Raw genomic sequence first — 26,580 nt, forward strand, 5'->3', positions numbered from 1 at the left:
AGAAGGCATTTCCCTTTTATGTCACATGATTGAAGTTTCTGGAAAGCTCACTTATGCAAAATTGGGAGTTAGAACTTTAATAGGGAAATATCTTTTCATGGGTAATTTAAGGCTTACTATAGGTTGAGTATTCCTTATCCTAAATGCTTGGGACCAGAAGTGTTGCAGATTTCAGATGGGTTTTTTTTTTTTTTTTTTTGGATTTCGGGATATTTGCATTGTACCATTGGAGCATGCCAAATCTGAAATGCTCTGGTTCACATTTCCTTTGAGCATCACCTCAGTGCTCACAAAGTTTTGGGTTTTGGAGCATATTAGGATGCCAGATTTTACACCACATTGCTTTTCTTTCAGGGCTGTTGATGTGTGGGCCATTGGTTGTCTGGTAACTGAAATGTTCATGGGGGAACCCCTATTTCCTGGAGATTCTGATATTGATCAGCTATATCATATTATGATGTGTTTAGGTAAGGTTACACATCTGTGTTTTAAATTTTAGAGATTTTTCTGCGTATTTGTTTGTGCCTGTGTGTTTGTGATTTTTTAAGCTGTTGCATTAAAGATTGTATATGTTTTAAGTGAAGGTAGGGAGCATATAGGAAAACTATGTTTGTGTGTGTGTGTGTGTGTGTGTGTGTTTTGAGATGGAGTTTCGCTCTCCTTGCCCAGGCTAGAGTGCAATGGCAAAATCTCGGCTCACTGCAACCTCTGTCTCCTGGGTTCAAGCGATTTTCCTGCCTCAGCTTCCCGAGTAGCTGGGATTACAGGCATGTGCCACCGTGTCTGGCTAATTTTGTATTTTTAGTAGAGATGGGGTTTCTCCATGTTGGTCAGTCTGGACTCGAACTCCTGACTTCAGGTGATCTGCCCACCTTGGCCTCCCAAAGTGCTAGGATTACAGGCATGAGCCACCGGGCCCAGCCGTGTGTGTGTTTTAATTTATTTTTTCCTTCAGTCTGGCATTGGTCTATCTGATGCATGTTCTTTTTTTTTTTCTTTGAGACGGAGTGTCGTTCTGTCACCAGGCTGGGATGCAGTGGCGATCTTGGCTCACTGCAACCTCCGACTCCCAGGTTCAAGCGATTCTCCTGCCTCGGCCTCCCAGAGTGCTGGGATTACAGGCATGAGCCACCGTGCCCGGCCCTGATGCATGTTCTTAATCACGCTGACCTCCCCTTTCCCCTCAAGAGAGAGGAAAAGAGCAGAGATTGTGCATTTCTCTGTACTTTTACATACAGTTAATTACATGTAGAGAGGATGCAATGATCATTTATTATTCTTGAGTCAGTAAGCATTTGGTGTAATAGACTACTGTCCTTACTTTCACATTCAAGAGGAGAGACACAGAGATTTCCAAGGTTGGTTTAATCTTGCCACAGATTTGGACTTCTGCTATTAGTGCTTTTGACAGATTTTCAAAGCTGGACTATCAAAATCTTACGTTTGTTGAAATATCAACTTCATGTTTGAAGATGGAGCTTAGAAATGGAAATAATGGGAAAATACCTGGGGGTAATTTAACTATTTGATTTGAAGTTTTCAGATTAGAAATTAAATAAGCAGTACAATGGTTTCTTACAGTGGAATTTTCAGATATGTTTTACATTCAACTAGATATTAAAGTTGAGAAAAAAGATAAAGTGCTCAAATCTGACTTTAAGATAAGCACAAAATCAGTTGACCAAATATTAAATTCTTAAAGGGGTAGAACTGATTCATCTAGATTAGATCCTGTCCATATGACTATTAATATTTTTATTGTTTTATTCAGCACTTTATGCTTTCTAGTTAGAAACAAAGTGCTGGTACTTATATCTGGAAAGTTATAAAATATTTTTTACCTGTCCTTTTCCTACACTCCTTAAGACTGCCATATACCACCACAGTAACAGCATTGTCTTTGGTCAATTTTGCATGTTGAGAGAGCCCCAAACTCCATAAGCTGTGTTCCACTATTTCCTCTACTTCACACCACCTGTCTCTTCACCATTTCTATCATGTTGTATAATAACAGAGATATGTGCTGTTTTCACTTCCAGGTAATATAATTCCAAGACATCAGGAGCTTTTTTATAAAAATCCTGTGTTTGCTGGAGTAAGGTTGCCTGAAATCAAGGAAAGAGAACCTCTTGAAAGACGCTATCCTAAGCTCTCTAAAGTGGTGATAGATTTAGCAAAGGTAATAATACTTATTGTTTACACTTTATGACAGGGAATTTATGCACTATCAAGACTTTTTTGTTTTTCTTGTCTAGTTGATCTTTTTTTTTTTTTTTTTTTTGATGGAGTCTCGCTCTGTCACACAGGCTGCAGTGCAGTGGCATGATCTTGGCTCACTGCAAGCTTCGCCATTCTCCCTAGTAGCTGGGACTACAGGCGCCCACCACCATGCCTGGCTAATTTTTTGTATTTTTAGTAGAAACGGTGTTTCACTGTGTTAGCCAGGATGGTCTCAATCTCCTGACCTCGTGATCCGCCTGCCTCGGCCTCCCAAAGTGCTGGGATTACAGGCATGAGCCACCACGCCTGGCCTCTAGTTGATCTTTTAGCTCAACAATTTCCTCTAATAATTTTAATTTTTGTGCATTTAGAAACAATTTAAATAATTTGATGGGGGTAACTTCAGAGAAAAAGTACTGAAAATTTTACCTGTTTTAAAACTCATTAAGAAAAAATTTATTGTTACCTAGCATTTTGTAAATGTGAAAACATCCTCATTGAAAAACATATTAAAAACATAAAAACACTGTATGATTTTAAGTTTAACATTTAAAATACAAGCCTTGCGTAAATGGCAAAGAAAATAAAAGTAGGATAAGAAAATAAAAAGGGGCTGGGCATAGTGGCTCACACCTGTAATCCCAGCACTTTGGGAGGCTAAGGCAGGTGGATCGCTTGAAGTCAGGAGTTGGAGACCAGCCTGGCCAACATGGCAAAACCCCATGTCTATTAAAAATACAAAAAAATTAGCTGGGCATGGTGGCACATGTCTGTAATCCCAGCTACTCGGGATGCTGAGACAGGAGAATCACTTGAACCCAGGAGGCAGAGGTTACAGTGAGCTGAGATCGCACCACTGCACTCCATCCTGGGCGACAGAGTGAAACTCTCTCTTTAAATAAATAAATAAATAAAGGATAGGGAAGTAGGAAAATATTAAAATGTAGGGCATAGGATGGCCGGGCGTGGTGGCTCATGCCTGTAATCCCAGCACTTTGGGAGGCCGAGGCAGGTGGATCATGAGATCAGGAGTTCAAGACCATCCTGGCCAAGATGGTGAAACCCCGTCTTTACTAAAAATACAAAAATTAGCTGGGCGTGGTGGCACGTGCCTATAACGCCAGCTACTCGGGAAGCTGAGGCACAGAATTGCTTGAACCTGGGAGGTGGAGGTTTCAGTGAGCTGAGATTGTGCCACTGCACTCCAGCCTGGGCAACAGAGCGAGACTCCGTGTCAAAAAAACAAAACAAAACATAAAAGATAGGGCATAGGATCATGATCTGTATGATATTATCAAAGGGGTTTTTGCTTAGCCACTGGATTGGCTGCAGGCAGTTTACAAATGGCCAATACTTTTTTGTTGTATTTGATTAAGGAAGATGTTAGAGAGGTTTTCATTCTATCAAGTGAGAATCAACTCTAAAAGTTGACCTTTTTGGGGAATTTTTAGCTCAAAAATTTCTCATCAGTTAAGATTGTTTAAAGTATTGATAAAATACGTACCTCTAAAACACTAGGCTATAACATTTACCCATTTTGTTTTGTTTTTTAATTCTTTAACTCATGAAGTTTAATAGGCTTATAACTAATTATAACAAGTTCTTAGAATAATACGTTTCCAGTTTTTTACATAATCTTCCAACAGATGCAAATATTTTTAATTGGTACAAGCTTTATGATCTATCTGTAAGGAGATAAAAAGGGAATAAAGGTAAAACTATTGTCCAACTTGTGTACCTTAATCGTACCTTAAAGAATCATATAAAACTTTTAAAACATTTTATTATGGAAAATTTCAAACAGAAAAGAAAATAGAAAGAATAGTTGTATAACAAACCTCCATGTACTTATCATTTAGTTTCCACAATTATCAACCTTTTGATAATCTTGTTTAATTTATCTACATTCTTCAACTTTTTTTGGAGTATTTTGAAGCAAATCCCAGACATATTATTTTACTTATAAGTAGCACAGTTATGCAGAGAGCTTTTCTTGTTCATTTAAAGCTACTTATTGAGTCCCTTCTATTTTTACTGGCATGTTAGGGGTTTTAATGAATCAGAACAAGACTTTGCAATAAAATAAAATAAAATAAAATAATCTTTGTAAAGCATCTAGCCTAGGGATAAGCACAGGGTAAATCCTTTCCTTTCCGTTCTGTAATAGCCTTAAGTTTAAAAAATTCCAAATAATTTCTTACTATCATAAAATATCTAATTGATGTTTAAAGTTTCATTAATTTTCACAAAATTTCATTTCATAGTTTGAATTAGTATGTAAATGAAGACTATAGATTGCAATTGGTCTATATGATTTTAAAACTTTATTCGTAAGCTTCTCTTCATCTCTTTCTTTTTTGTTTAAACCTTGCAATTTATTTGTTGAAGAAACTAAGTTGTTTGTCCTTAGAATTTTCTACATAATGCAGTATACATGTTCCTCCGTGTCCTGTATTTCTTATAAACTCACAGTAGAGCTAGAGCTTGATCAGAATCAGGTTGATTTTTTGGCAACACTACTTCATAGGAGGTATTGTGTATTTCCATATAGAGACACTGAATGTTTGGTGGTCTTTTTGTGATACTAGCAACCATTGATGGTCATTGTCTAGATTTGTGCTTTATTCTTTATCCTTGATTATAGATGTGTAAAATTCATTGGTGGGCAAGTGTGGTGGATGGCGCTGGTAATCCCAGCATTTTGGGAAGCTGAGGAGGGTGGATAGCTTGAGCCCAGAGTTTGAGACCAGCCTGGGCAACATGGCGAAACCCTGTCTCTACAAAAAATACAAAAATTAGCTGGGTGTGGTGGTACGCACCCGTGGTCCCAGCTACTCAGGAGACTGAGACGGAAGGATCACCTGACACTAGAGAGGTCCAGGCTGCGGTTAAGTAGTGATCACACCACTGCACTCTAGCCTGGGTGACCGAGTGAGACCCTGTCTTAAGAAAAAAAAAATCGTTGACGATAAAGATGGTTTTTTTCCTATATTTATAAATTTAAATGTAGGTAGTTTTTCTTTGATATGAACTCTAAGTGTTCTTAATTTTTCAGAAATGCTTACATATTGACCCTGACAAAAGACCCTTCTGTGCTGAGCTCCTACACCATGATTTCTTTCAAATGGATGGATTTGCTGAGAGGTATAGTACTTACCCATGTTTTTCAGGCCATACCAACCTAGGGTTAAAGTAAGCCTTCCACAATAGTCACAAACAGCACTTCTCTTATTTCTGTTCCCACCTACTTTGCAGGATCTCAGATATCTACCACCCTACCCCCATATTCCCTTAGCAATAATGCAGTTCCTAGGGGTGGTCTCCTACATTTACTAAATGGTTTTCATGAAGCAGTCATTTTATGCTCTTCTTTCTGTCTCCCTGTGGTGACATCTACCAGTCAGGTCATTGATTTCTATGTTGCTACCAACTGTGTGATGCCATCATCTTAGATGCTGATGTAGTTACAAAAGTGCCACCTCCTATTGCTGCCAAACTCATGCCACACCAAGTCCTTTGATACTGCTGACACTGCTGATGTGTTGGAGACCTTGATATGCCAAACCTGTGGGTGCCAGAGTTGCTGGCATGGTCTTCTGTGCTGCTCAAGCTGCTGGCAACAGTGCAGCTGACGAAACAAAGAATAGTAAGATGAGTGGCAGTAACATGTAGCTTAATAAAAGGTAGCTAGGTTTTCCTATTTGCTTCTGTACTCAATTAGTTGTGATATGTTGTTTTTGTGGAAGTATATGAAGAAACTTTGGCCTCACGTAAGTAGATAATTGTGGGTATTCTTTGGTTCTATACCAAAACTCTGATACCACAGCAAAACTTGACAGTGGTAGTTTCTTTTTTTTTTTTTTTGAGATGGAGTTTTGCTCTTGTTGCCTAGCCTGGAGTGCAGTGGTGCGATCTTGGCTCACTGCAACCTCTACCTCCTGGATTCAAGCGATTCTCTTGCCTCAGCCTCCCGAGTAGCTGGGATTACAGGCATGTGCCACCACAACCAGCTAATTTTGTATTTTTAGTAGAGAGGGGGTTTCTTTATGTTGGTCAGTCTGGTCTTGAACTCCCAACCTCAGGTGATCCACCCGCCTGGGCCTCCCAAAGTGCTGGGATTACAGGTGTGAGCCACCGCGCCCGGCCCAGTGGTAGTTTCTTTTTTTTTTTTTTTTTTCTTTTTAGAGACAGAGTCTCGCTCTGTTGCCCAGGCTGGAGTGAAGTGGCGCTGCAAGCTCCACCTCCTGGGTTCGTGCCATTCTCCTGCCTCAGCCTCCTGAGTAGCTGGGACTACAGGCATCTGCCACCGCGCCCAGCTAATTTTTTGTATTTTTAGTAGAGATGGGGTTTCACCCTGTTAGCCAGGATGGTCTCGATCTCCTGACCTCGTGATCAGCCAGCCTCGACCTCCCAAAGTGCTGGGATTACAGGTGTGAGCCACCGCGCCCTGCCTAAGTGGTAGTTTCTTAAAGACTGGTTGCATTGTGGAATTTGAAACTATATCATTGAGTTTTTCTTCCTTCGTTAAACTAAAACCCATTTGTCTGTCTTGACTTTTTAATGGATCTTTTACCCATGCATGCTTTTGTAATATCATGCTTTAGTCATTTGGAAAATATTAGTTTGCTGAGTTATGCAGATCCTAAAAATATTGATATATTTCTTGTACAGCATCAAAAATTACATTCTATCTCATAAAAGTTTGTGAGTTTTGGGAAGCTGCTAAGCTCACAGTGGTGGATACAAGTTTAACAGAATTGTAATTTTTGCATAAAATTTTGAATTTTATCATTGACACAATAATTTCAGTTTTCCTTGAAGTGACAAGATGACTTTATTTGTTAAAAGAAAATGTTTCCCATAGACCCAAAGTCTTTTTTTTTTTTATTAATTTTTGCATACAAAAACAATAAACATTTTCTAAAAATACATACAAACAAAAAGATGCATATCAAACATATTAGGAAGGTTGCACATGGGAAGTCGGGGAATAGAAATGGGGGGTGGGAGTTAAAATAAATGAGAGAGGGACTTTATATGGATCAGTGATAATAACTCAATCCTCTATTTGACAAAGAAGAGGGAGAAGGAAGAGGAAGAAAAAGAAAGTGGGATAAAGGATCAGAAAGGGAAGAAAATAGAAAAAATTAGAGTATGACTCCAGGGTAGACCTGTTTTGTTGTCACTGAGTTGGTTGGTTGGTTTGTCTGTTGTATTCTTCATGTTTTGCCAAGTTGGCCAGACTGGTCTCGAACTCCTAGCCCGAAGTGATCAACCCGCCTCGCCCCCCAGAGTGCCGGGACCACAGGCGTGAGCCACCACGTCCAGCCCCCACATTGCTTCTGGCCTCCGTGGTAGACCTCCCAGACGGAGCGGCCAGGCAGAGGAGCTCCTCACTTCTACCCAGACACAGGGCGGCCGGGCAGAGGAGCTCCTCACTTCCCAGATGGGGCAGCCGGGCAGAGGCGCTCCTCACCTCCCAGACGATGGGTGGCCGGGCAGAGGCGCTCCTCACTTCCTCCCGGACGGGGCGCCCGGGCAGAGGCGCTCCTCACTTCCTCCGGGACGGGGCGGCCGGGCAGAGGCGCTCCTCACTTCTTCCCGGACGGGGCGGCCGGGCAGAGGCGCTCCTCACCTCCCAGACGATGGGTGGCCGGGCAGAGGCGCTGCTCACTTCCCAGACGATGGGTGGCCGGGCAGAGGCGCTCCTCACCTCCCAGATGGGGCGGCCGGGCAGAGGCGCTCCTCACTTCTTCCCGGACAGGGCGCCCGGGCAGAGGCGCTCCTCATTTCTTCCCGGACGGGGCGGCCGGGCAGAGGCGCTCCTCACTTCCCAGACGGGGCGGCCGGGCAGAGGCGCTCCTCACTTCTTCCCGGACGGGGCGGCCGGGCAGAGGCGCTCCTCGCTTCCCAGATGGGGCGGCGGCCGGGCAGGGGCTGCAATCCCAGCACCCTGGTAGGCCAAGGCAGGCGGCTGGGGGGCGGAGGCTGCCGCGAGGCCAGACCACACCACCGCACTCCAGCCTGGGCAACACTGAGCACTGGGTGAGCGAGACTCCGTCTGTAGTCCCAGTACGTCGGGAGGCTGAGGCAGGGAGAGCACTCGGCGTGAGGAGCTGGCGACCAGCGTGGCCAAGATGGCGAACGCGTGCCTGCAGCGAAAGGAGAAAAGGCAGGCAGCGGTGGCGCACGCCGGCAGTCCCAGGCAGTCCGCGGCGCGGGCAGCAGCAAGCCGAGTAGATTGCAGCCTGGGCCAGAGAGGGAAAAGAAGAAAGAAAGAAAGGAGGGAGGGAGGGAGGGAAGGAAGGAAGGAAGGAAGGGAGGGCCCAAAGTCTTAATAACCATAGTTTTTCTGTCAGTCTTTCTTTCAAGTAAAAATATCTAGTTTAGTTTGTATCACAAATAATTATGCAAGCATTTTTCTTAAGACAACCATAGCGTTTTGGTTTGTAGCAGAGGTGCTTTACGTATATTCTCATTCTGTCACACAGACCATAAAAAAAGGATGCGTTTAAGAGTTTGGCTTTAATGAAGTTAATATCTTTTTGCTGATTCATCAGAGACATTCTTAAGCAAGACTGCCTTTTTTAAAAAAAAAAAAAAAAAGCAACTGAGAATGTGTGGTTATCAAGAAAGTAATGACTGCTACTACATTTTGGTTTTGCTGCTTTTATTCTTGGTAAGGTGTCAGCAGTTTTATCCACCACTGCTTTCATGTTAACCTGGTGAGAAGGACGAACATCTTTATGTTAAAATAATAGCGTTGACCTTGTGAACCTTCTGAAGGTTCTTAGGGATCCCCAAATATCTACACACCACCCTTTCCAAACTGCTGATCTAGGCCAGGATTTTTCTCATTTTTAATAACATAGACTAGTTTAACATTCCATTTTAAAAAAATAAATATCTTGAAAGTCATTTTTTTTTGTAGGTTTATCCATGTCTTACAATTTTATTTTATTATATTTTTATGTAGGTTTTCCCAAGAACTACAGTTAAAAGTACAGAAAGATGCCAGAAATGTTTCTTTATCTAAAAAATCCCAAAACAGAAAGAAGGAAAAAGAAAAAGATGATTACTTAGGTGAAGAAAGAAAAACACTTCTGGTACAGGTAAATGTTCATGTTTCACATTTTAAATTTAATGTACTTTTTAAAAAATATTTTCAGAAAAAATGATGATTTTGAAAAAAGTTTTCTGAGCAGTGAGCAAATTGTTAACTTTTAGTTTAGTTGTAAAAATGTATCTTCTCAATGGATATTACCTGTTTAGAAAACTTAACATATCATGTTTTGAGTACCTGTTATGCGCCAGACTGTGCAACAGTGCTTGAATCACATTCATCCAAGAACATCTAGATATGTGTTTTCATGCACACATATACACACAGACACATGGAACAAACAACCCTCACTCCACTTATCTTTCTTAAAGGATATGAGTGAAAAATATTGTCTGTAGAAATTTATATGAAGTAAAGCATTTGAAAAGTGAGATTTGGATACTTAACTTAGGTTTGCTTTTCCTGGTAAACTACCCAGGATCTGTTCTTGATAAGGTAATTCAAATCCACCACCAATCCACTTATATCAAGTATACCAAAAGAAGAAAGAGTTATCAGTTTTGTGTTCCCTGACTCTGAATACGTAAGAACAAAAGTGGCATTCTTGATTCCTTTTCCATGAGTTTTTCCACTGATGTGTGTGTATGTGTGTGTGTGTGTCTGAGCGAGCTGTGTGAATTGCATTTCCATTCTTTTTGTATTTTCCCAATAACTATCTGAATAAGAATCTAGCTTTAATTTTAATACCCTAGGAAGAATAAAGAAAACAGTTTCAAAAAGGTGATATTTATGATATTCTGCTCTAGTTGACAAGTACTTTATAAGAAGAGGTAAATTTTCATTCTCTTCAGATCATTAACCTTATTAATATTTTTATTAATGATCAGGGTACCAATGCTGATCCCAAAATTAAGGATTGTAAACTATTTAAAATAAAAGGCTCAAAAATTGATGGAGAAAAAGCTGAAAAAGGCAGTAGAGCTTCAAATGCCAGCTGTCTCCATGACAGTAGGACAAGCCACAACAAAATAGTGCCTTCAACAAGCTTCAAAGACTGCAGCAATGTCAGCGTGGACCACACAAGGAATCCAAGTGTGGCAATTCCCCCACTTACGCACAATCTTTCTGCAGTTGCTCCCGGCATTAATTCTGGAATGGGGACTGCGACTATACCAATTCAGGGTTACAGGTATGAATTAGCAAAATAAGACCAAAAAATTGTTTAAGGATATATTTGCAAATTGCAAGGGTTTGTCAATTCATCCACATTGTTTTTATTCTCAGAATTCTGGATGCTATTCATTTTTGTCAGGTAGCTGTTTCAAAAGGCTTTTTGGCTGTGTGATGAAAATTATTAGCATTTGATCAAAACAATTCACCAAAGTCCTGAAAAAGTAGGGTTTTATTGCTTAAGGTGAAGAGAATCTACAGCTATATAGTCTAATAATGTGAAAGCAGGTTGTCATACTAAAAGAGATAATTTTTGAGTGGTTGCTGCTGCATGGTGTGACTGTGAGCCTATAGTAGTATAAGGAAGCTCCATTTGGGAATTTTGCTGAAAGGAGGGTAATGTATTTGGTAGGAGTTGGGGGCTGGTGGGAGGCATGAGGGTAGTGTTAAAGAATAGAATGTTTCACCAGATTTATGTGCATTGTATATTTGAGAATAGACATTACATTCTGGTTAAACTGCTTGTTAGTTGGTGCTGTGTCATTTGGTTTTGTGCTTGAAAAAATAATTATTGCTGGTTCTAACTTAAAAACATTTTTTTTGTTGTTACAGAGTGAATGAGAAAACTAAGAAGTGTTCTATTCCATTTGTTAAACCAAGCAGACATTCCCCATCAGGCATTTGTAACGTTAATGTGACCACATTAGTAAGTAAGCAGTTCTCAGTAGTAGAAGAGCAAACACCAGTCAGCTCTAGACTTTTATTAAAATTAAATATGATAGTGAAGAATTGAGAATTCTATTTGGATACACATAAAGTGAAACCTTAATGGTGCATATATTATCCCAGCCCATCACAGTCATAAATGTGAAATTCTGAAAGTTTAAATAAGTTTTATAAGTCTGAAAACTCCTTCCTTCCTTCCTTTCTTCCTTCCTTCCTTCCTCTGTTTCTTTTTCTTTTCTTTTTTTTTTTTTTTCACGGAGTCTTGCTCTGTCACCCAGGCTACAGTGCAGTGGCGTGATCTTGGCTAACTGTAACCTCCACCTCTTGGGTTCAAGTGATTCTCCTGCCTCAGCCTCCTGAGTAGCTGGGATTACAGGTGCCTGCCACTGCACCCAGCTAATTTTTGTATTTTTAGTAGAGACAGGGTTTCACCATCTTGGCCAGGCTGGTCTCGAACTGCTGACCTCGTGATCCACCTGCCTTGGCCTCTCAAAGTGCTGGGATTACAGGTGTGAGCCATCTGTGCCTGGCTTGTTTTATTTTTTCTTTAGTAACATAGTAAATTTTCTCAACTTGATGATTGCTGGTCAGTTCTTTTTTAGAGTAGATGAAAAGATAAATTGTCTTGTCTCACCCACACCAGATTTTTGGTGGCTGTATTCTATTGGCCGGGGAAGGTAGCACACATCTATAATCCCAGCACTTTGGGAGGCCGAGGCAGGAGGATAGTTTGAGCCCAGGAGTTTGAGACAAGCTTGAGCAACATAGCAAGATCCTGTCTCTATAAAAATTTTTTTAAAAAGTTAGCTGGGTATGGTGGCACATCACTGTAGTCCTAGCTACTTGGGATGCTAAGATGGGTGGGTTGCTTGAGCCTGGAAAGTTGAGGCTACAGTGGTAAGCTGTGGCTGTAATTGTGCCCCAGCACCTCAGCCTGAGTGACAGACCAAGACCCTGTCTCAAAAAAAAAAAAAAAAAAAGAAAGAAACGATTCTATTTATATAATAAATATCAATCATTTATTATGTGTGAGACACTGATGATAAATAAGTCAATCTTTCTTTTCAAGGACTTCATGATCTAGAGGATCAGCAAATTAAAGCATAGTATCATATTGTATTTAGAGATAGCATAGGAAGGAGCATTATTATTCTCAGCATGGCCTCCAGAATGTTTCTCTTTTAAAGTTAGGTGGAACCCTCATCATTCTTCTGCTCAACATCCTCCATTAGCTTCTTATCTCTGAGGAAAGGCCAAAGTCCTTACAGGGTCTATAAGTGCCTGCATGATTGACTCCACCCAACCCTTTATCCCATCTCCACCTACTCTTTCTCCATCAATCTATTCTACCACACTGATTTCCTTGTTATTCCTGGAACATAGTCAGACATACTCCCACCTTTGGGCTTTTGCACTTGCTATTTCTTTTGCTTTGGAACATTCTTCCCCCAGATAACCCAATGGATTTGCTTTTTCTCTTCCTTAGCTCACATGAAACCTTATTGTGAAGTCTTGTAACTCATTATGCCTCCCTTTATGTTCGATGCCTTCTCCTTGCTTATTTTTTTTCCATTGCATTTACCTGACATCGTCTATATACTCTTATTTATATATTGTCTGTCGCCGCCAACTAGAACGTAAGATTCCAAGGCAGAGATTTGTGCTTTTGTTTTCCTCATTGTACTTTTCCTTCCTATGCAAGTAGAAAAAATAATTTTTTTTTTTTTCGAGACAGAATCTCACTCTGTCGCCCAGGCTGGAGTGCAGTGGCGTGATCTTGGCTCACTGCAACCTCCGCCTCCCAGATTTGAGCGATTCTTCTGCCTCAGCCTCCCGAGTAGCTGGGATTACAGGCACCCGCCACCACACCCAGCTAATTTTTATATTTTTAGTAGAGGCGGGGTTTCTCCATGTTGGCCAGGCTGGTCTTGAACTCCTGACCTCAGGTGATCTGCCCACCTTGGCTTCCCAAAGTGCTGGGATTACAGGCATGAGCCACCAGGGCTGGCCTAAAATTTAAAAATGACTTCAGACTACCAGATTAACATATTCAAAGAGTGAAAATAAAACACATAATAAATATTTATAATAATACATTTATTCACACCTTAGAATAGGGGTATAAAACATGGGAGAGAGGTATTGACCTTTAACCCACAAGTTGAAGAAAGTCTAGGCTTATCTCTGCTTGCATTAATTTTCATTAAGGAAAGACTCCACACTGAATGAATGAATGCTTTTCACAACCAAGGGAGGTATGGATGTATTCCCAAAGGAATATTTTGTGTGTATGTGTGTGTGTGTGTGTGTGTATGTGAGACAAATTTCCCTTTTCTACTTCTCTCACTATCTTCAGAGCTGAAAAATGCAGCCTTTTCATCTCTCTTGTGATTTGGACATTGCATTTGTTTTTCTTTTAATTATTCTTTTTTTTTTTTTTGAGACGGAGTCTTGCTCTGTCGCCCAGGCTGGAGTGCAGTGGCGCAGTCTCTCGGCTCACTGCAAGCTCCACCTCCCGGGTTCACGCCATTCTCCTGCCTCAGCCTCTCCAAGTAGCTGGGACTACAGGCCCTTGCCACCACGCCCGGCTAATTTTTTTGTATTTGTAGTAGAGACGGGGTTTCACCGTGGTCTCGATCTCCTGACCTCGTGATCTGCCCGCCTCGGCCTCCCAAAGTGCTGGGATTACAAGTGTGAGCCACCGCGCCGGGCTTCTTTTAATTATTCTTAGTTTATAATTTCTGTGCCAATAGTACTTTCTTTTTTGGTTTCTTCGTGGATATTTGTGTTTTAAAATCCTGATTTGCTTTGGAAGATTATTTTAATCGGGAAGCCTTTTCAAAATAGCTGGTTCAATACCATTTTGCCAGAACTGATATCAACCTGCTTTCAGGTATTGCATAATCAATGCTGGCTGATAATTTTAGATCTGATTTATTCTTCTTTGGAAGAGGTAATCAAGAGAGGAGGTGAAGATTAGGAGGGCGAAGACCCAGTGGAGTCTTTCCTTAATGAAAATTAATGCAAGCAGAGCTAAGCCTAGACTTTCTTCAACTTGTATGTTAAAGATCAATACCTCTCTCCCATGTTTTATGCCCCCATTCTGATGTGTGAATAAATATATTATTATATTATATATTATATAATATATATATTATATGTTTTATTTTCACTCTTTGAATATGTTAATCTGGTAGTTTAAACTCATTTTTAAATTTTATTTTTTTGTGCTTGCATATAGTTTTCTTTAACTATTTTATTTTATAGCCGACTTGAACCAATAGCCTTAGCGCTTGTTCTATGAAAAGAGTAGGCAGAAACATCCAAAAGAAAGAAACTCAAAAGCTCACTGCAGGACTCTTGAAGACTTTCTGGCAGCCAGAATGGCATAACTCACAGAATATTAAGTTTGAGGCATCAAGGAACCTCAATAACTTAATGTCATTATACATATGTTTGTGTGTATGTAGTTCATTATACATACATATGAATACAGGCTTTCTGTGATTCTCGAATGAAAAATATTGGAAAAGTGTCAAATTCATAAGGATGCAGAATTGAAGTGCTGCTGCTATTCCTCACTATTTTTTCTGACTTTATCAACTGTGAAATAATAGTACTAAGAAAGATCAGGAAAATGATTGAAGTTACAATTCTTTACTTAATAAATTGTATTCCTAGGAAGATAGTATTATATTCTAACTCTGAGGAGCAAGACAAGGACAAATACAGAAAAATGAATAGCAAAATTTTATTGGGAAAGTGAAAAATAAGCTAGGGGATGATATACATGTGAAGATAAATTGTTCAAAATTTATGAAGGCAACAGCAACTATTTGCTGAAAAGCCTAGGAAGCGTTATAAGGCCCAACCTTGCTGGCCTGAAGAACCAGGGCATCAATGCCCATCTTTTAACCTTTTACTACTTGCTGGGACTTACACCCTGATAATTGGCAAAGGGAGAAGGAGAAACTCATAGCAATCAAGTTATCTACTTGTTAGCAATTTTAATGAATTTAATGAGGAAGACATTTGAAATAATTGGATGAGTTTTTTGTATTATTCGTGTCCGTCAAATTTTTTATTATAGACCTTCAATTTCACAAATTTTAGGATATGAACATAGGAGTTACAGAAGAAGGAAAGCCTAGCTAACCTTGAAACTAATTCTTTTTTGTTGACTATGTTGATGATATTAGGTCTCTAGTGAAAAAAGCCTCTTTTGGGCAAGTAAGAAAAGAAGAGAATACTCCAGGACAGATGTCCATTTGCCTGAACTAAACTATAATCATCTCCCTGAACTAAGAGCATTGGAAGGCATAGGTGTGTTGATAATGCTTTTACTTTGTATAGTCTGTTTCGATTATTTAAAATGTATGTTAAATAAACAGAATTTAAAATAAAACTTTTTATAGTAACTTTACATATTTAAGTATGTAAATACCTATTATAATAAGTACATACTGAGGAACAAGTAGAGAATGTGAAAAACTAAAAACTAACAAAATGTCTAATATTTTCACTGTGTTTATGGTCATTTCTATCTAGCTCGAAATTCCAGGCTAACAAAGAAAGAGAGCAAAATTCTTTCAGAATCTCGAATTCCTTCTCTGGCTGCTATTGACCTGCACACCCCCAGTATTACATTACATCAGGTACAGAAATACTCTTTATAGGATGGACAGAATTCGGGTCTCTCTCTTACTAGTAAAGTATTTTAGGGAGAGTTTGCTCTTAAGAATTGTGCAGGTTTATTGGTGGGATCTATAACATTTTGCTTGCTAAAGTTTGTTTGATTCATTGCACTTAGTGCCTTTATTACGTATATATTTACACAAACATTTCCTAAGTTCCCATAATACTTTTTTTTTTTAGAGACATGGTCTCACTCTGGTGCCCAGGCTGGAGTGCAGTAACATGATCCCAGCTCACTGCAGCCTCAAACCCTTGAGCTTAAGCAATCCAACTACCTCAGCCTCCCAAGTAGCTGAGATTACAGGCATGCACCACCATATCCAACTAATTTTTAAATTTTTTGTAGAGATGAGGCCTTGCTATGTTGCCTGGGCTGGTCTCAAAACTCCTGGCCTCAAGTGATCTGTCTGCTTTAGCTTCCCAAAGTGTTGGAATTACAGACGTGAGCTATGGCTTCTCGCCAGTAATCCATTTTTTATAGGTTAAAAATGTGTGTGTCTGGGTATGCAGCCTAGCTACAGTTTTTGTTAACTACTGGGTTGTTTAAATATTTTGTCGTATTTCACTATATTAACTCCAAAGTAATAAACAACCTACCTTTCAAAGGGAGAAACTCTGGAATTGTTTTTATTCTTCCAAAATAGATTATCTGTTTGACATTTTTTCCCCAAGACAATCCATGTTAAAGATTTGCTATTCCATATAGTCATTTTTTTCTATCATTGCTCTTAACTTTTCAGAATATATGTGTTTCTATTACCTTTATATCAACAGCCATATCACTCATTTTTACACTGAAAAAACTGGCAAACTTAAATCTCCTGAGCCAACCATAACTAGCTACAAACTTTGGCTATGGACATTGTACTTTCCGTTTACTACTTCAGACAGATTTTTCACCTTTGCTTGAAGCTAGGCAACTTTTGTTTTAGAATTAATTCTCCGCCCTCATTATTAACACATTTCCATTTCATAGAGATTTCCTGTATGTTGTTCTTTATCCATGGTGATGCTTTTTCCACTGTTAACTCTTTTTTTATTTTTATTTTTTGAGACAGAGTCTCACTCTGTCGCCCAGGCTGGAGTGCGGTGGTGCAATCTCAGCTCACTGCAACCTTTGCCTCCCAGGTTCAAGTGATTCTTGTGCCTCAGCCTCCCGAGCAGCTGGGATTACAGGTGCGTGCCACCACACCCAGCTAATTTTTGTATTTTTATTAGAGGCAGGGTTTCACCATGTTGGCCAGGCTGGTCTTGAACTCCTGACCTCAAGTGATCTGCCTGCCTCGGCCTCCTGAAGTGCTGGGATTATAGGCATGAGGCATTGCCCCCAGCCTCACTGTTAACTCTTTAATAGTTCTGTAGAGCTCTACAAAGGAGTAGTGTTACTGTGAGGATAACAAATTATCTAGAGATGCTGATGAAAGGGTTTATTGCTGTGATTGCTTTGCCTTATCTCTTGCCAACAATTTCTATAGCAACATTTAATTAAAACTGAACAAATTCCTGTCAAGTGAAGAGATAATCACTGTCACAGATTCCACATTTAGGAACCATAGAGTATCAATACATTTCTTATATACTTCTTTACTTCTTTTTTTTGAGACAGGGTTTTGCTGTGTCATCCAGGCTGGAGTGCAGTGGCAACATCATGGCTCGCTACAGCCTTGATCCCCTGGGCTTAAGCAATCTTCCCACATCACCTTCCTGAGTAGCTGGGACACAGGCATGCACCAACACACCTGGCTATGAGCCACTGTACCTGGCCTCTTTTTTTTTTTTTTGGACACATGGTCTTGCTCTGTTGCCCAGGCTGGAGTGCAGTGGCATGCTTATAGCTCACTGCAGCCTTGAACTCCTGGGCTTAAGACATCTTTCCACCTCAGTCTCCCAAGGAGCTGGGACTACAGGTGCAGGCTACCATGCCCAGCTAATACAATTTTTTTTTTTAGAGATGGAGTCTATTTATCTATTTATCCATTTTCCAGCTGAGGGACAGTTGAGTTGTTTGCAGTTTTTGACAATTAAACGTGAAGTGTTATATAAACATTTGTAAATTTTTTTGTGTGTGAATATACAGTTTCACATTTAGTTGGTAAATAACTGAGAATGGATTTGCTGGGTCACTTGGTAAGTATATGTTTAACTTTAGAAGAAACTATCAAATTTTTCCAAAATGTCTACACTATTTTGTATTTCAACCAGCAATGCATAATAATTTCAGTTGTGCCTTATCCTCACCAATACTTGGTATTGTCAATTTAATTTTAGCCATTCTAATAGGTGTGAAGTGGCATCTCATTGTGGTTTTAATTTGTATTTCCCTAATGACAAAGATGTTGAGAATCTTTCCATGTGCTTATTTGCACATGAAAGAGCTGTATGTCTTCTCTGATGAAATATCTGCTCAAATCTTTTGCCCATTTTTAATGGTTGTTTGTTTTCACATTGTTGAGTCATTAGTTCAAATTAGTCCAGTTTTTCTAGTGGGATCCCCTTCAAGGTAGCTTCTGTCTCCTTTTGACAAGTCCTCATCATTCTTTGAGGAATTCCTTGCTATCTGGCACAACAGATAATGCAGATGGATTTGTACCAGCCTGAAATCAGCCATCTCTCTAAGGATCCCTAGTTTCCTTTAGTAGAAAATCATATTTAGAAATTAAGATCTGGGCTCTAGGTGTGTCCATTGATTTGGGGGGAGTCATTGTTCCAAGGCCCTCTTAGTGGACAGAGCTAGGTACACAGACATATGTATATACATACACATTTACTATGAGTTTATTTCTATTTCTACCTATGGTTACTGAAATCTACAAAGATACCTCTAATTGTGAATCCAACACCCAGGTTTGGCCTAGTTTACTATTCTCTTCTTTAGCAGTGAGAAATTTAGCTGTATGTTATTCCATGTATAATTTAATATATGTACTTATTTGATTAATTATTTTATATATATCTAACCTCCTATTACTGCTATTATGATTTCCCTTTTTTAAAAAAGATATATTTGTCATGTTTTAACATTAAGGTTTTGTTAGCTTCATAAAACAAGTTGAGCAGTGGTCTCTCTTTATTTCCTGAAAAAGTTTAATAAGTTGGTGTTATTGGTTCCTTGAATATTAATAGAATTCACTGGTGAAGCCATCTGTCCCAAGAGCTTTATTCTGAGGAAAGTTTTGGATAATTTTTTTTTTTTTTTTGAGACTGAGTTTTGCTCTTGTTGCCCAGGCTGGAGGGCAATGGCGTGATCTCGGCTCACGACAACCTCCGCCTCCTGGGTTCAAGTGATTCTCCTGCCTCAGCCTCCTGAGTAGCTGGGATTACAGGCATGTGCCACCACACCCGGCTAATTTTGTATTTTTAGTAGAGAAGGTGTTTCTCCATGTTGGTCAGGCTGGTCTCGAACTCCCAACCTCAGGTGATCCGCCTCCCAAAGTGCTGGGATTACAGGCGTGAGCCACCGTGCCCAGCCTGATTTCAGATTTCAATTTCTTTTTTTCTTTTTCTTTTTTTTTTCTGAGACAGAGTCTTGATCTGTTGCCCAGGCTGGAGTGCAATGGCGCGATCTCGGCTCACTGCAAGCTCCTCCTTCCAGGTTCACGCCATCCTCCTGCCTCAGCCTCCCAAGTAGCTGGGACTACAGGCACCCGCCACTACGCCCAGCTAATTTTTTTGTATTTTTAGTAGAGACGGGGTTTTACCGTGTTAGCCAGGATGGTCTTGATCTCCTGACCTCGTGATCCGCCCGTCTCAGCCTCCCAAAGTGCTGAGATTAGAGGCGTGAGCCACCACGCCCGGCCTCTCAATTTCTTTAAAAGATACAGTGCTATTTAGATTTTCTGTTTCTTCTTGTGTCTCTTTTGGTAGGTTTTTTTTTTTTTTTTTTTTTTTTTGAGACGGAGTCTCGCTCTGACGCCCAGGCTGGAGTGCAGTGGCGCAATCTCGGCTCACTGCAAGCTCCGCCTCCCGGGTTCACGCCATTCTCCTGCCTCAGCCTCTCCGAGTAGCTGGGACTACAGGCGCCCGCCACCACGCCCGGCTAATTTTTTTGTATTTTTAGTAGAGACGGGGTTTCGCCGTGGTCTCGATCTCCTGACCTCGTGATCTGCCCACCTTGGCCTCCCAAAGTGCTGGGATTACAAGCGTAAGCCACCGCGCCCGGCCGGTAGGTTGTATTTTTTAATCTTTTTGTTCGTGTCACACAATTTTTAAAATTTGTTGGCATGACGTTGTTCATAGCATTCTCTTATTGTCCTTTTGTTTTGTTTTTGCTTTTGAGACGGAGTCTTGCTCTGTCACCCAGAGTACAGTGGCACGATCTCAACTCACTGCAACCTCTACCTCCTGGGATTAAGTGATTCTCCTGCCTCAGCCACCCGAGTTACTGGGATTTCAGGCATGAGCCACTAAACTCAGCTAATTTTTGTATTTTTAGTAGAGACAGGGTTTCACCATGTTGGCCAGGCTGGTCTCAAACTTCTAACCTCCAGTGATACACCCACCTCAGCCTCCTGAAGTGCTGGGATTACAGGCGTGAGCCACTGCACCTGGCCTCTTATTGTCCTTTTAATATCTGTAAGGACTGTGATGATTATTCCTTATTTATTTTTACTTATTATGTTCACTTTCTTTTTCTCGATCAGTATAGTTAGGAGTTTATCAATTTTGTTGTGTTTTTCAACAAAATCAAGCCTTTGGCATTGTTAATTTCCTCTGTTATCTGTCAGTTCCCTATTTTATTGATGTCTTCTCTTAGTTTTCCCCTTTTACTTACTTTGGGTTTATTCTCTCAATTTTTCTAGGTTCTTAAGGAAACCCATCACTTGGTCACTTAGTTTTTTGTTTTTTGTTTTGTTTTGTTTTGTTTTGTTTTTGTAATGTAAGCATGTAAAGCTACACATTTTCCTCTAAGCACTGCTTTACCTTCATCCTACAGCTTTTGATATGTTGTATTTTCATTTCTATGCTTACTGAAATCTACAAAGATACCTTTAATTCTAATCCAACATCACAGAGTTTGGTGTAGTTTACTATCCTCTTCTTTGAGAGTGAGAAAATTAGCTGTATGTTATTCTATGTATAATTTAATATATTTCCTCATTTGATAATTATTTTGTATATATCTAACCTCCTATTACTGCTACTATAATTTCCTTTTTTTAAAAAAGATATTCTTTGTCATGTTTTAACATTAAGGTTAGTCCAGGCTGGGCACAGTGGCTCACGCCTGTAATCCCAGCACTTTGGGAGGCTAAGGCAGGCGGATCACAAGGTCAGGAGATGGAGACCATCCTGGCTAACATGGTGCAACCCCATCTCTACTAAAAATACAAAAAAATTAGCCGGGCGTGGTGGCAGGTGCCTGTAGTCCCAGCTACTCGGGAGGCTGAGGCAGGAGATTGACGTGAATCTGGGAGGCAGAGCTTGCAGTGAGCCAAGATGGTGCCACTGCACTCCAGCCTGGGCGACAGAGCAAGACTCCGTCTTAAAAAAAAAAAAAAAAAGGTTAGTCCAAACGTTTTCTAATTTCCCTTGTAATTTCTTCTCTGACCTATGAATTATTTAGAAATGTTGTTTAATAGCGAGGTATTTGAGGTTTCCCTAGATATCTTATTACTGATTAATTTGTAATTTAATTCCATTGTAGTCAGAGAATACACTCAGTGTGATCTTGATTTTTTTAGATTCAATGAGACATGTTTTATGGTCTACGGTCTATCTTGGTGATTGACTTTGTTCCCTTGAAAAAATGTATATTCTTTGTTGTTGGATTAATTGTTCTATAAATGTGAAATTAGATCAAGGTGGTTAATAGTACAGTGTTCTTCAGATCATCTATGCTCTTAATTTTTTTTGTTTAAGTCTATCAGTTCTTGAAAGAGTGCTGTTAAAATCTTTTATTATGTTGTAGAATTGCCTTTCTCTCTTATATCTGTTTATTTTAATTTAATTAATTTATTTATTTCAAGACAGAGTCTCGCTTTGTTGCCCAGCTGGTCTTGACCTCCTGAACTCAAGTGATCCACCTGTATCGGCCTCCCAAAGTGCTGGGATTACAGGCATGAGCCACCATACCTGGCCTATATCTATTTATTTTTGCTTCATGTATTTTATTATTATTTTTTTAGAGATGGGGTCTCACTCTGTTGCCCAGGCTGGAGTGCAGTGGCATGATCATAGCTCACTGCAACCTTGTATTCTTAGGATCAAGCCATCTTCCCCCATCAACCTCCTGAGTAACTAAGACTACAGGCACAGCTCACCACATCCAGCTAAATTTTTTCTTTTTTGTTTTGAGAGATGGGGTCTTGCTCTGATGTTGTGGCTGGCCTTGCTGTGTTGCTCAAACTCCTGACCTCCTCCTGAGCCTCCTGAGTAGCTGGGATTACAGGAGTGAGCCACCACGCCTGGCTGCTTTATACATTTTAAATCTCTATTATTAGGTATTTGCACATAATTGTTTTGTCTTTCTGATACATTGTACCTTTTCTCATTATGAAATGCCTCTCTTTATCTCTGGTAGTGGTCTGTGCTTTGAAGTCTATTTTATCTGATATTAAAATAGCCATTCCAAACTTCTTATACGTATGTTTGCATAGTAAATCTTGATTTCATTTACTTTCACCCTATCCGTTTTTTATATTTATATTTAAAGTGTTTCTTTCACAGACAGCATATAAATAGGATCTTTCCTTTGTATACATTCTGTCAGTCTTTGCCTTTTAATTGGAATGTGTATTCGTTTATTATTTCTGCTACCTTAGAGATACGGTAGTCCCCCCTTATCTATAGTTTTGCTTTCTGCACTTACAGTTACCTATGGTCAACTGTGGTCTGAAAATGTTAGTGGAAAGTTCCAGAAATAAACGGTTCTTAAGTTTTAAATTGAACACCATTTTGAATAAAGCTTGAGCTGTCTGGCTCTGTTCTGCTCAGGACATGAATTGTCCCATTGTCCCGTGTATCCATGCTGTATACATGTATGCTACCTACCCTTTTATTGCTTAGTAGCTGTCTAGGCTTCCAGATAAAAAAAAAACACAATACTATATATTTAGGGCTTGGTACTATCTGAGGTTTCAGGCATCTGCTGGGGGCCTTGGAACATATCCCTCATGGATGGGGGGGACTACTTAACACACTAAATTAATATCCATTTATTATCTCGCAGTTTCTGGGTCAGAAGCTAGGGCACAGCTGCTTCTCTGCATGAGTCTCACAGGTGGAAATCAAGGTGTCTGCAGGGCTGCATTATTTTCTGGAGGCATTAGGGGAGAAACCATTTCCAGGTTCACTTGGGTTGTTGGGCTAATTTAGTTCCATATGGTTGTAGGGCAGAAGTCCCTATTTCCTTGCTGGCTAACAGCTAGGGGTTGTTCTCAGCTTCTAGATGCCACCCACATTCCTTGGCTCATGGCCCACTTCCTCTGCCTTCAAAGCTAGCAACAGTGGTCAAATCTCTGTTACACTTGAATCCCTCTGACCACTCCTTCAGCCACATCTCTGACTTACTCTGATGCTAAGAGCTCACATGATTACACTGGGCCCACGAAGATAATCTATCCTAATTAGTAACATTTAACAGCTAATTAGTAACAATTAACAGCTAATTAGTAATATTTATTCCAGGTACAAAGTCCCTTCATATCGGTACTGAAACTAGTTTGATTAACTAGCTGGGGACAGGAATCTTAAGGGCATAGCTTTACAATCCTGCTGACCACAGAATGTTTAGACCATTAACATTTAATGTGATAATTGATATTTTTGGATCTAGTCCCTTCTTTTTATTATTTGTTTTCTGTTTGCTCCTCTGTTTTTCCTTTTCAGTTTTCTTTTGTTTTTGAATAGTTTTAGTATTTTTTCAGCAATATCTTTTTATGTTTTTTTTAGTGATTGCTCGAGGAATTACAATATACATCACTAATTTTTCATAGTCTACATTGTACCCCTTGAAACAAAAAGTAAGAATTGCCCATCCATTTCTCCATCTTCCAGGAAAGACGTTGGTTTTGAGGTTGACATACCTATAAAGGACAGTAACTACCGTGGCTTCCACCGCTTTGGCAAAACCTCAGATGTGTGGTCTTCTGGCCAAATGTCTGTGATTTCATATGTTGGAGCCTTTATTGTATCCCTGGGGGTTGCAGCTGTCTGTAAGATTGCTGTGGCTGAACCAAGAAAGAAGACATATGCAGATTTCTACAGAAATTATGATTCCATGAAAGATTTGGAGGAGATGGGGAAGGCTGGTATCTTTCAGAATACAAAGTGATTTTGGAATGCAAAGGATTTCTTTGGGTTGAATTACCTAGAAGTTTGTCACTTAACTGTGTTCCTGAGCTATGAAACATGAATATGTGGTCTAAGAAATAGTTTCTCTTGATAAATAATTAACAACAAAAAAAGTAGGAAGCCTTGCAAGCATATTCCCTTCTCCCCAGTTTGCACTTTAAGTTAGAACTTCATATGTACTACATTTACATGTCTTCAGAACCCCAATACGTTATGTGTTTTGTTTTAAACAGTCATAAATAGTTTAAACAGTTTAAGAGAAAAAGTTGTCTTTTATATTTACCTAGCTCTTTACCATTTCTGTCGGTCTCTTTTTTCCCTAGATTTTCCTCTGGTATTATTTTCCTTCAGCCTGAAAAACTTCTTGTTAGCGTTTCTCGCAGAGCAGGTCTGACGGTGACAAATGTTCTTAGTTTTTCTTCATTTGAGAATGATTTTACTTTAATTCTTGAAGTATATTTTATTGGATATGGAATTTGGGTTGACATATTTTTGTTTTTTTGTTTTTTTTCCTCCCAGCACTATAAAGAAGGGATTCTTCTGTCTTCTGATCTCTGTAATTTCTGGTGGGAAATTCTCAGGCATTTGAATTGTTTCCCTATATGTAATGTTTCATTTTCCTTTAGCTGCTTTCAAGATTTAATTTTTATCTTTTCTTTTCATTGGCTTAAATATGATGTATCTAGACACAGTTTTCTTTGAGTTTGTCCTGTTTGGGGTTTGCCAGCCTTCTTGAATCTTTAAACTTATATATTTTACCAGATTTGAGGAGTTGTTGGTCATTGTTTTTTGAAATTTTTTTTTCTGCCATAATCTCTCACCTCTCCTTCTGAGAGTCTAACGATATGTATGGTAGACCATTTAGTATTTTCTCATAGGTTCCCGAGACTCTGTTCACTTTTTCCTAATCATTTTTCTTTCTATTCTTCAGATTGGGCCATTTCTATTCATCTATCCTCAAGTTCTCTGACTTTTTACTTTATCATCTTCATTCTGCTATTAAGCCCATCCAGTGAGATTTTAAAATTTCAGATACCATGCTTTTTAGTCCTAAAATATACATTTGGCTCCCTTTTATGGCATCTATTTCTCTGCTAAGAATTCCTATCCCTTCATTCATTTCAGGTATGTTTTCCTTTACTTCATGTAGCAGAGTTATAAGGGCTGCTTCAGAGTCTTTATATGATGGTTGCAACAGGTTTTTGTTTTTGTATTTTTGTAATAAGTAGAAGAGATGGGCTGTAGTGGGCTTACACTGCCTTGGCAGATCAGAAGTATCTTTTAACATATGCATAAACCAAGATCAAAGAATAACATCCACTCAGCAGTAATGTTTGGGACTAAAGAAAAGGAAAAGAACAATGTCCCCTTACTTCATTCTTTTCCATGTAGGCAACTTGAGCTATGGATAGTTAATTATAAACATCTAATATTTGAACAAATAGAATTGAAATTTTGGGGAAGTGGAACTTTTGCAATTACTGAGAACATATGATGCTGTATTATTAATTTATAGGTATCAGGACCTCCCCTGTCAGATGATTCAGGGGCTGATTTGCCTGAAATGGAACACCAGCACTGAGAACCATTTTGGTTCTGAACTGGGTAGGTGTGATTTCCCATACTTAAAGCTGTGCGGCCTTTCACAGGTACTATTTTGTGGCTTGCTGAATACCAATTTTTCAGCTGAAACCTTCTCCATTGACTGATTCCATGAGAACTTCTGATAGAGAAAGAGTTGTGCCACTTAGAAAACCAGAAGTAGTATTTATCTCTGAGATGAAATCCCTTTTCACAGAGCATACCTCTCTTGCTCTTAAACTAATCTCCTGCATTTTATTGGACATAGTAATGTGAATTTAGGGTGACAAGTGCTCAAGAAAGATATATACCTATCTCCCTTATCAGTCATTTGCCCTGTGGGCCTGTAAAGCAAGATTGATTGATTATAGTGATGCCTAGCTTAATGTTCTGAAAGATGAGTCCTTAGGTGATTTCACTGTTATGCTAACATCATAGTTTACTTACACAAACCTAGATGATATAACCTACTATACTCCTAGGCTATATGGTATAGCCTATTCCTCCTAGGCTACAAGCCTGTACAGCACGTTACTGTACTGAATACTGTAAGCAATTCTAACACAATGGTAAATATTCATATATCAAAACATAGAAAAGGTAATGCATTGCACTATGATGTTACTAGCTACAATGTCACTAGGCAATAAGAATTTTCAGCTTCATGATAATCTATGGGACTACCGTTGTATATGCAGCTCATTGCTGACCTAAACATTGTTATACAGTGCATGATTATACTTGGCAATATTTTTCCCAATAAAGAGAGATCAGTGCTATACCAAATTATTGACTTCCTTTTAAATATAACTTTTTTAGTATTAAAAAATCAA

The 26,580-nt window shown here is 39.4% G+C and overlaps 1 protein-coding gene across 6 annotated transcripts in view; it reads left to right on the forward strand.

Annotated features, from left to right (window-relative positions):
* The window catches only part of CDKL2 (cyclin dependent kinase like 2), a 93,037-nt gene that overhangs the window by 26,241 nt on the left and 40,216 nt on the right, over positions 1-26,580 (forward strand). For 3 of the 6 annotated variants that reach the window (XM_055297311.1, XM_055297312.2, XM_055297310.2), the window contains exons 5-13: positions 355-467; positions 2,040-2,179; positions 5,276-5,364; positions 9,197-9,332; positions 10,171-10,472; positions 11,066-11,159; positions 15,379-15,502; positions 15,728-15,834; positions 25,683-25,771. In XM_055297311.1, the coding sequence (XP_055153286.1) occupies positions 355-467; positions 2,040-2,179; positions 5,276-5,364; positions 9,197-9,332; positions 10,171-10,472; positions 11,066-11,159; positions 15,379-15,502; positions 15,728-15,834; positions 25,683-25,748 (1,171 nt within the window). In that variant the 3' untranslated portion in view covers positions 25,749-25,771. The other 3 variants (XM_055297313.2, XM_055297314.1, XM_063610357.1) reach the window with 3 other exon arrangements.

Source organism: Symphalangus syndactylus, chromosome 10 (genome assembly GCF_028878055.3).
Source record: "Symphalangus syndactylus isolate Jambi chromosome 10, NHGRI_mSymSyn1-v2.1_pri, whole genome shotgun sequence".
In the NCBI taxonomy this organism is placed as follows: Eukaryota; Metazoa; Chordata; class Mammalia; order Primates; family Hylobatidae; genus Symphalangus; species Symphalangus syndactylus.